The sequence below is a fragment of the Phascolarctos cinereus genome, unplaced genomic scaffold, assembly GCF_003287225.1.
Source record: "Phascolarctos cinereus isolate Bilbo 61053 unplaced genomic scaffold, phaCin_HiC Scaffold_3;HRSCAF=262, whole genome shotgun sequence".
NCBI classification, from domain to species: Eukaryota; Metazoa; Chordata; class Mammalia; order Diprotodontia; family Phascolarctidae; genus Phascolarctos; species Phascolarctos cinereus.
Window position 1 is genome coordinate 154,512,085 of NW_027555736.1, and position 11,132 is coordinate 154,523,216.

Below are 11,132 nucleotides of genomic sequence, written 5' to 3' on the forward strand. Positions count from 1 at the left end.
TTGAAAAAGCAATTCCAAAATTTCTAATTCAGTAGAAATCTTTTTTTTTTAACGTATTAGATTCTGGGCATTGGTTTACTTTATCATATATGAAGACTTATAGGAGTTAGAGTTAGAAGGTACTTTGCAGATCCTAGTTAGTGTAACCATCTCATTTTATAGATGAAGAAACTGAGGCACAGTAAGGTGTGGGTTTTTTTTAAATATATTACTCATTTTGAACTTAAATACAAAAAGACACAGGGAAAAAAACATTTTGTACACAACACAAAATAAAGAGGATTCATTATAACACCATACATTTCTATTTCATACTGTTTATGGTTTTTTTTGACTATGTAGTAAATATTACTCAGCATTTTCAAAGCTACCCTGCTTTTCTATGCTTCCTTGTAAGTTTGCTTTTCTCTGCTGTAAAGTTTTTATTTTTTTCCTTTCCCCTCTCTCTCCCTCTCTTCCTCCTTTCTTCCCTTTCTCTCCCTTTCCCTTCACGCCACTCTAGAGAGGTTATATTAGAAACAAATATGTATATATGTAAAACTATACTATACATTCTTATATTAATCAGTTTTTTCTTTGGAGGTGTGGATAGCATATTCCTTCATAGGTCTTTTGTAATTGATCCGAGTATTTATGATACTTAAAATGAATTTGTCATTCAAAGTTGTTCTAATGACAATATTTCTGTTACTTTGTATAATATTCTCTTGGTTCTGCTTATTTCAGTTTTCATTATTTCATGTAAGTCTTTTCTTGTTTTTCTAAAGTCAGCTTATTTATAGGTATATGAAAAAAGTGCTCTTAACCACTATCAAATACAGAAGTGCAAATTAAAACAACCCTGAGCTACCACCCCACACCTATGAGAGTGGTGTTAGTATGGCAGATGTTAGAGGGATGTGGGAATATTGAGACACTAGTGCACTGTTGGTGAAGTGATATCCTAATTCAACCGTTCTGTAGAGCATTTTGGAATTATCACCAAAGGCTATAAAACTTTGCATACCCTTTGATCAGGCAGTACCACCACTAGATCGGTATCCCAAACAGATTTTTAAAAAAGAAAAAGGATCTATCTGTACAAAATTATTTATAGCAGCTCTTTTTGTGGTGGCAAAAATTGGAAATAGAAGGATGTTGATCAATTGGGAAGTGGCTGAACATTTTGTGGTATGTGATTGTGATGGAATACTCTTGTGCTATAAGAAATGATGAGCAGGATGCTCTCAGAAAAACCTGGAAAGACTTACACGAACTGATGCAAAGTGAAATGTACAGAACCAGGAACACTGTATATAGTAACAGCAATATTGTATGACAATCGATTGTGAATGACTTAGTTATTCTCAGCAATACAGTGATCCAAGATAATTCTGAAGGACTTAATGATGAAAAATGCTATCCATCTCCAAAGAAAGAACTAATGGAGTCTGAGTGCAGATTGAAGTATACTTTTTTTTTTTAACTTGAAGAATTTTTTTGGGGGAGGGGGTCTGTTTTCTTTTACTCCATGATGAATGTGGAAATATAATTTGCACAACTGCACATCTATAATCTCTGTCAAATTGGTTTCCTTTTCAGTGGGGAGGATGGGAGGGAAGGATGAAAAGAATTTGTAACTCAAATTTTTTTAAAAAACAAATATTAAAAGTTGTTTTTATGTATAATTGGGGGGGGAGTAAAATATTTGAAGTCAATTAGCTCATCATTTCTTACAGCATAGTAGTAGTATTCCATCACAGTCATTATCACAACTTGTTTAGCCATTCTTTATTTTAAGGCCATCTCCTCAATTTCCAGTTCTTTACAACCATGGAGAGAGCTGCCATCAGTATTTTAGAACTTAAAAGTTCTTTCCCTTTTCCCCTCATCACCTTGGTATACAAACCTAATGGTGGTGTTTCTGGGTCAGAGGGTACATACACAGTTTTATAACTCTTTAGGTGTAATTCCAGATTGCTCTCCAAAATGGCTAGATCAGTTCATGGTTCCACCAATAGTGAATTTGTATCCCAATTTTTCCATGTCCCCTCCGGTATTTGTTGCTTTCCTCTTTTATCATTTTAGCCAATCTGGTACATATAAAATGATACCTCAAAGGTGTTTTAATTTGCGTTTCTTTTTTTTTTTCTTTCTTTTTTTTTTAAAGGCAATTGAGGTCAAGTGACTTGCCCAAGGTCACACAGCTAGTAAGTGTCAAGTGTTTGGTCTGAGGTCATATTCGAACTCAGGTCCTCTTGACTTCAGGGCCAGTGCTCTATCCTCTGCACCACCTAGCTGCCCCTAATTTGCATTTCTCTGATCAGTAGTGATTTAGAGCATTTTTTCATATCAGTTATAGAAAGTTTTGATTCTTTCATCCCCAAACTACCTGTTTATATCCTTTGACCATTTATCATTTGGGGAATGACTCATATTCTTATAGATTTGACAAAATTCTTTATATATTTGAGAAATGGGATCTTTATCTGAGAAACTGTTAAAGTTGTTTTCAGTTTTCTCCTTTTCTTCTAATCTTGGCTACATTGGCTTTATTCATATAAAATCTTTTTTAATTTAGTATGGTCGAAGTTATCCATTTTATGCTTCACAATGTTCTTTATTTCTTGTCTGTTCATAAATTGTTCTCTTACCCATAAGTCTGAAAGGTAATATGTTCCATGTTCTAATTTTCTTGTGATATCTCCATTTATATCTAGGTCTTATATCCATTTTGACCTTATCTTGGTGAATGGTGTAAGATATTGGTCTATGTCCAATTTCTGCAAGACAGCTTTCCAGCTTTCCCAACAGTTTTTACCAAATAGTAAATTCTTATCCCTGAAACTTAAATCTTTACTTTTGTCAAAAGCAAAGTTACTATATTCATTTGCTACCGCGTATTATATATTTAATCTGTTCCACTGATCTACCTTTCTGTTTCTTAGCCAGTGCCAGATAGTTTTGGTAATTACTGCCTTATAATATGGTTGAAAATCTGGTACTACTAAATCTCCTTCCTTTACATTTTTTTCCATTAGTTCCTTTGAAATTCTTGACCCTTTTTCTTCCAAATGAATTTTATTTTTATTTTTTCTAACTCAGTAAATTAACTTTTTTGGTAACTTAATTGGGATGGCATTGAATAAATACATTGGAAGAATTGTCATTTTTATGATATTGGCTCTGCCCACCCATTCACTATGAATGTTTCTACAGTAATTTAAATCTGACTTTATTTGAATAAAATAGGTTTTATAATTATGTTCATGTAGTTTCTGAGTTTGTTTTGACAAGTATATTCTCTACTGCCTACATTTATTTTAAATGGGCTATCTCTTTCTTCATGAAGAAATTGTTGGTGATATATAGAAATGCTGATGATTTGTGTGTGTTAGTTTTATTTTCTGCTATTTTGCTAAAATTATTCATTGTTTACACTAACTTTTTAGTTGAATCTTTAGGCTTTTCCAAGTATACCATCATACGGTCTGCAGAAAGAAAAACCTCATTGCCCATTCTAATTCCTTCAATTTGTTTTTTTTTCTTATTACTATTGCTAGCATTTCTAAAATAATATTGAATAATATTGGTGATAACAGGCTTTCTTATTTCACTCCTGATCTTATTGGGAAGGCTTTTAGCTTATCCCCATTACAAATAATACTTATTTTTGTTTTTTAAATAGATGTTTCTTAACATTTTAAGAAAATATCAATTTACACCTATGCTTTCAAGTGTTTTCTTATGTAACCTTAATCACTGAATGGGCATTGCCTCAGTCAAACTGAGACCTTAACTTAAAAAGTCCAAGTCAAAAAGTCTCCCACTGTATCTGGGGCCTTCTCATATTGTCCTGATCTATATCTGGCCACTGGACCCAGATGACTCAGGAGGAGAAAGTGAAACTGGTGATTTTGCACAGCCCTCCTTCGCTTAAATCCAATTCACTTGCAAGTCATGGCATCACCTTCCTGTTGTCATGGTCCTCTTTTGAGAATGAAGGATAAAAACAACAAGAAGCAGTGTTTTGAGGCTCAGTAAGGTTAGGTGATTTGTCTAAGATCACACATTAATTTTAAGAGCTAGGATTGGAACCTAGTCTTTCCACTTCTGATAAAGTGGAAAGCTTTCTGAGTTCTTATATCCACTTTTTTTTTGACCTTTTTTTCCTTTCACTCTGTCCTTTCAACTTTTTCTTTGTGTGTCCTCCTAAAGCAGCTTTTCTCCTCCACCCTTCTAATATGCTAATTTTCTAATTTATGATTCATCTCTTGAGTATCAGTTTCCTTTTTAAAATGAGATTAGATTAGATTAGGTGCTCTTTAAAACTCCTTTAAGCACTAAAATGCTATGAGCCTGTGGGTTTATTAGAAACAGGACTACCCAGCTTAGCATTCTTTATTTTAGGCATCATCATAGTTGATATTTATATAGCATTTTATCTTGCATAAAACTCTTTATGTACAGTTTATTATTTAATTTGTGCTTTATAGCAACATAGTGAAGTATTGCTAGTATAGATTTTATCTTTATTTTACAGATGAGGAAATGGGCTCCCAGAAGTCAAGTTAGTGACCTGCCCAAGGTCCCACAGCTAATACTTGATGGAGCCAGGATTTTAAAATCAGGGCTTTTTTTTTTAATTAGTATGTCATCCTACCTCCTGCATTGTGTGTTAAAATAAGTTTAAATAGCTTCTAAGTTGAAAGTCCAGGGCACTTTACTTTGACTTGAGTACATGTGCCTCTGTACATGTAGTCTAACAAATATTTTGGCTATTCACAGGGATTTAAAATTTGTTTTATTTTTTAACTTACTGATTCTCAACTTAGTTCTAGGAAGATGAACTTGTTAGATAACCCATTTATGAATATGTGGGGTGTATTACTTGTATTACTCTAGAAATCATGATTTCAGAACTGTTAACTTTATACTCAGTGTTACAGGTTTGGGAGTGTGATGTTCTAGGAGGGTTCCTGTGTGGTAAGCTTGCATAAACTCCTAGTGGAATTAAATATTTTATAAATTTATTAAAGAAAATATGTATCTATTATTTTTAGGCTTACTGGTGGGCAGTTTTGCTTATGGGAATTGCCCTGATCATGTTAATGGCTGGGTTTATTAAGATATGCAGTGTTCATACTCCAAGCAGTAATCCAAAGTTGCCTCCTCCTAAACCACTTCCAGGTAAGATGATTTGAGCAAATTAAATTTTTGTTCCATTTTTAAGGAATAGCCAACTATTTTTTCTGTGTTATGGTTCTTTGTGTAATCAAACAGTAATACAAACCTCTCTTTAATAAGAAGAGTTATCTTCAGTGTGAAAACTGTGCCGTAAGAAGTAATTTTAAATATATATTTTGCCATTGGAAATAGGATGGCTGAATGTGTGGTTTAGTATTTATTTTAAAGATACTATTCTCCAATGTAAGTTAGTGATTACTGTTTTAAAAGGCCTACACTGTTGAATATTCACCTGTTGATTTATAAAAATACTTTGATTTGAATATTTATGTTTTATTATTTTTGTCAGATTCACACAGCTTTCTTCTGTTTGAACTTTCTGTCAGTTTTTCAAGGTTTTTCATTCCCATAGACTCTTATTAAACAAATTATATCAACAAAATGCTCTTACTAAATGAAATGAAGAGTTAAACAAACTAGGATCCTGTTACATAACTGTAACTAGAAGGGATCTTAAGTCTTAGTTTGTTTTTTTTAAGTCTTTTATACTTGTACTTCACTTTATGCAAAATTTTACATGTGTTCAAAACTTATCTTGTATTTGAATTGTAAATTGAGAATAATGTTTTTTTTTTAAATTCATGGCTTCATTTGCTTTTTATTTAATACCCTAGGCACTTTAAAGAGGAGGAGACCTCCACAAGCAGTTCAGCCACCACAGCGTCAGAGACCCCGAGAAAGTTATCAAATGGGACACATGAGACGTTAACTGCAGCTTTTGCCTTGGTTCTTCCTAGTGCCTACAATGGGAAAACTTCACTCCAAAGAAAAACCTATTAAGTCATTGTCCCCAGACTAAACTCTCAGCAAAAGAGTAGAAGAAAAAAGGCAAGATACTATGTCCTCAGACCAGGTGGAGTTATTTAAATTTTAAAGGCTGAATGTTCCAATTTAAAAAAAAAACGAAAGAAGTAACATGTTTTTCTTACAGACAGATATTTTTAATCTAATGGCACAAAGTCTTAGAATACAATTGCGCGCCCCTTATTCCCTGTTCTTCGTTGCTGCGTTTTCTTCACTTGCAGGCAAACATGGCTGTATTAAAACTTTTATTCACAAATTGAAATATATATCTATTTTTCAACTGCCAATCAAGGCTAGGAGGCTAGACCACCTCAGCATTGGAGACATCACTTGCCAATGTACATACCTTGTTATATGCAGACATGTATTTCTTACATACACTGTACTTCTCTGTGCAATTGTAAACAAAAATTGCAATATGGATGTTTCTTTGTATTATAAAACTTTTCCGCTATTAATGAAAACAATTACTGTTTTAATTGACATACTCAGGATAACAGAGGATGGTGGTGTATAATGGTCCAGGATTCTATAATGCTTTTACACAGCAGTTTTGAAATGAGAATCAATTTTTTTTTCTTATGATACAGTTGGTTCCACTACTCATTTTATCTTTTCAAACAGCTGCTAAAGCATAGCACACAGCTGAATACTCTCTGGGGATACAGTTGACAGAAGTGTTATGTAAACTGGGCATATGCAGCATACTGCTTCAAAATGACTTTTTATGTAAGTGTCTGATTTCTTCTTATTTTAAACTTCATCTAGTTATTCAGTTCAATCTTTTTAAGTTAGTTGAAATTTTATTCATGCTTTAGTGGAAATTATACCTGTTGGGTTTTTTTGTTTTCTGCCTACTTATTTTTATTTTTTTTCCTATCCTTAACAAATGATATTTTATGGGTTTGTTTTTGTTTTTTAATTTTTTGCTGATGTGGAAAAGAAAAAGTTGTGCTTATTTTTTAATTTATCAAAAATGGACAACCTTTTCAGCATATTGTAACTGATAATGGATAACCACTAAAAACAATTATTTGCTTAATTGATAGTTAGGCCTACTGACATTTTGTTTTTCTTTATGTTTAAACAGTAGTGAAGTTGAAACAGCACAATGTCCCATTCCAAGTTTCATTTTTAAGCAGCTGTAAATAATTGGCATTTTAAGGAAAGAAAGCAAAAGCATTTAATGTATTAACAGGCTTACTGCTATGCAGGAAATGGAAGGGGGCATTAAAAAACGTTTAAGCTTGTGACATATTTATTGCTTCTGTTTTCCAACTACATCAAGCTAATCAGATGTAAATGGCTATCATTTTCCTGGCTTCACTTTGAAGGAAAATATTTTGAAGGTTGGAAAGGCTTCTGTATTTGGGTATTCCTTTTTCTTTTCTTTTTTTTTTTAAGAGTATAAGGTTTACACAATCATTCTCATAATGTGACGCAAGCCAGCAAGGCCAAAAATGCTAGAGAAAATAATGGGATCTCTTCCTTGTAAACTTGTACAGTATGTGGTGACTTTTTTCAAAATACAGCTTTTTGTACATGATTTAGAGACAAATTTTGTACATGAAACCCCAGATTATAAATAATTCTAAACAAACAAATAGGTAGAAATATACGTAATTGCTTTTAAATCATTTAAATACATTTGTTTTCAGACTGTGCAAAGGTTGGAAGTGGGTTTGCATTTCTAAAATGGTGACTTTTATTTTACAAGAGTTCTTAGTAACTTCTTGAGTGTGCTAGACTTTGGATCATGTAAATTTTTTGCTTGTAGTGTTATCCTGTGGTAGGATTTTGGCAGATACACACTGCCCTATTTTATTTTGAGTCTAAGTTAAATGTTTTCTGAAAAGAGATACGTGCACTGAACTCTCCATTGCAAATCAAGATGTGGTAAAACTAAAAGATCAAGACAAGTGAGATCTAATTAATACTACTGTCAGTTTAATGTCCACTGTGTTTTATACAGTATCTTTTTTTGTTCACTTTGGAAATTTTTACTAAAACATTGCAAAAAAAAATAAAGTATTGTGCAAAGATATGTAAGGTTTTTTGAAACTTGAAATGCATTAATAAATAGACTTGATGAAATCAACTCAAAGGTTGCATGCTTTTTGAATGCAAACTACCAAAAGAAGCTATTTCACAAGGCATTTTCTGAATGTGGTATAGTCAGAAGGGCACTGTGAAGACCCGAGTTTGGATTCTGACTCCATATCTATCTGTGGGCTTGGAAATGTCCTTTAACCTCTCTATGTTTCTGTGTCTTCACGTTTAAGATGATAGAGGGAGGGGTAAGGGCTTGGACCAATTGGACTTCCAACTCTAAAACCTCTAAATAAATGGCTCCCCCTTGTTAAAAAAAGAAGCATGTTTGTTAGTACTGAAGTAGTATCTGTTTTTTATCCCTTTTTTGGAATCTACATAGAAAATAAATTAAGGTTAAATGTTTCTGTGCACACAATTTAACATTTTAAAAATAAAATTCACCTGCATATTCAAATACTGCTTATAATCCTAGTAGTTACTTTCAAAGCTTATACCTCCTCTTTTTGAATTCCATGTAATATGCCATATGTATTATGCATATATCTAAATAACAAAAATACAGTTTGGTATAATATTCCAAATTTCAGTATAATCTGGTCCAACATTTTGCCTACTTGATACTTAGAGGTGATTACAAAAGAAAGTTGACATACTGTACTCAAGGGAAATTTGAGGGAGGAAACAGAAATACACGTAATACTTATGTGTGTGTTTGACCTTTACAGATCTAAATAAATTGTTAGTTTAGGAACATAAAAATGTATCATATACAACTTTGTTCATAAAATTATGTTTGACATACTAAATTTTGATGTTAGTTTATTTGTATAATTGCAAGTTTTTAATTAAAATTTGTGTTATAGAGGCTAAACTTTGGGGAATATAGAATCTCCCATGACCAAGTTATTATCAAGTAAAAATGGAGTAAAATAAACTACAGTGAAAGAGGGAAAATTGTTGTTTTTGAGGTATGAGTTCTCCATAGTGTTAAGAAGATATGGAAAACAGTAATTTACAGAAAAAGGAGTAGAGCAATGGAAAAAAGAAGGGGGAAAAGCCCTCAAAATAAATTAAATAAATTTTATCTGTGTCATTTTTATGACTGTTATCCTCAACAGTTTCTCCTGCTTCTGAGACTTCGTTTTTATTACCTTCATGGACTTTACCAGACTGAAAAAAACCTTTGCCTGTTAGTTTATGTATTGATTTGCTCTGTCCATTTTAAGGTTACAAACTATTACTATTTCCTGAAGAGCCATTTTGAATTTTAGTAAATACAAGAAATGTTATCACTCTGCCATGTTCAGTTTTACCACAGAATTTCCAGTGCCTCTGGTTTCTTTCTTTGTATTTTTCTCACTTCATTATAACATCACTAAGTTTTACACATTTTGAAATTCTTTGGAAAGTGTCCAACATCATAATGTCAGTAAGAATTAATTTTAAGTCTTAGGATGCACTTGTAATGAGTGGCTATTTATCTATTATGTTTTTTCATGCTACTTTTGTTATTTTAATTGTAAAAACAACTTTTATTATACAAGTGAAATATTTAGCAGTTTGACTATTCTCTCTGATTTCAATGCTTCTGTTTAAAAAAAGTTAAGGTGCTTTTTACTTAAGATAAATGCTTTTCCTTTATGTTCAGTTGATATTAAAACAATGCCTTACTTAATTTTTCTGATTTCAAAAGAGGGTTACTTGAAGTTGGATAAATGGTATGAGGGACTTGGTAATTAGCTTCCTGCTAATCTGCATTTTTAGTTACTATCGCTGTCATTCTACAAAAAATATATTACTCTTACAAGAACTTGGTCAGTTTCTTCCCATTTGTTTAGATGTCATCTTATTTATAAATGGTGCCACTGAGAGTTGCTTGCTGTTTGATTTCTTGAAGACATTGATTTGTCAACCCTTTACAGTGATGCTGATATTACAGCAGTAATAGGAGGAGGACTTCTGAATAGAAAGTGCTTGAAAGAACTTCCATTTTCTTCATTATGATGACAATACTCATGAAGGATTTTTAAAAATGGCTGCAGACTACTTCTTACCAAAGTTAAGTTGTTTAGTTATCCAAGTATCATTTGAAAACATTTCAAAGAATTTGGGAAATCATATCTCCTCTGACCTTTCCTACACCATAATAATGAAGTGTAGAATTCTTTCACATGTTAGAAAATGGCATAACTATTTTTAAGGAGGGGGAAAATAAGAAAAGATACAGTCTAATGGCTGGTTTGTCTATACTGAACCTCATAGATAATCATATATGTATATGTATGCATGCATATAGTAGTGTCCCCTCAAACAACTTTATAAACCTTACTTAAGTTTGGATATATAATTTTGCCAGTAAATAATAAGGTTAACAGAAATAAAATTATGACATACATTTTAAAAACTTAACTACTAATAATTTTTAATACTCGATGAATTAAGAAAAGTTTGGTTTTTTCTGGATCTTTGAATATTATGCTTGTGTAGAAATGATCCTGTTGATTGAAATTATGCATTATTTAATCCATGGGGTGTTTTTATATTATAAACATTTAAATAACAGAATTTGGGAAAATTAGCCTTCTGCAGTTGCCTGAGGGATGAGTTGTCAAATAGAACTTAGGGAAATAGAGTAAGATCTGGGTAATCTGAGATACAAAGGACTTATTCACTGGTCTTCTAATTAGCTGGTTATGTCTTATCTATTCTACGAAAATGAACTGAGATTTAGAGTCCCCTTATAACAAACAGTATTAGTGGCTAGTCTGCTAGTCCCTAGGTATGTGATCTTTGAAAACGGAAAAAAAGTGTTTTTGTTGTTGGCTATCTTGGGAAGGAGCTGATAGAGTACAGCCAGGCTCTAGGCATAGCATTACCTGCCCTTTGAACTACAAATCTACTTTTGTGACTAGACCTGATAACAAAACAGCTTTGACAAACCAGCTGATGAATATACTATGGACAAATTGAACAGTTTAGAGACAAAATGTGGGTAGGGCTTTATGGGTCCCAAACCCATAAGAACATAGTATTTGGAGCTTGAAGCAACC

General features: G+C 32.5%; 1 protein-coding gene across 2 annotated transcripts in view; it reads left to right on the forward strand.

The window, feature by feature from the left end:
• ADAM10 (ADAM metallopeptidase domain 10) overlaps nucleotides 1–8,128 on the forward strand; it is a 146,696-nt gene extending 138,568 nt beyond the window's left edge. For both annotated transcript variants that reach the window (XM_020981811.2, XM_020981798.2), the window contains exons 15-16: nucleotides 5,043–5,169; nucleotides 5,841–8,128. In XM_020981811.2, the coding sequence (XP_020837470.1) occupies nucleotides 5,043–5,169; nucleotides 5,841–5,935 (222 nt within the window). In that variant the 3' untranslated portion in view covers nucleotides 5,936–8,128. The remainder of the gene's footprint in view (nucleotides 1–5,042; nucleotides 5,170–5,840) is intronic.
• The last annotated feature ends 3,004 nt before the right edge of the window (nucleotides 8,129–11,132 follow it).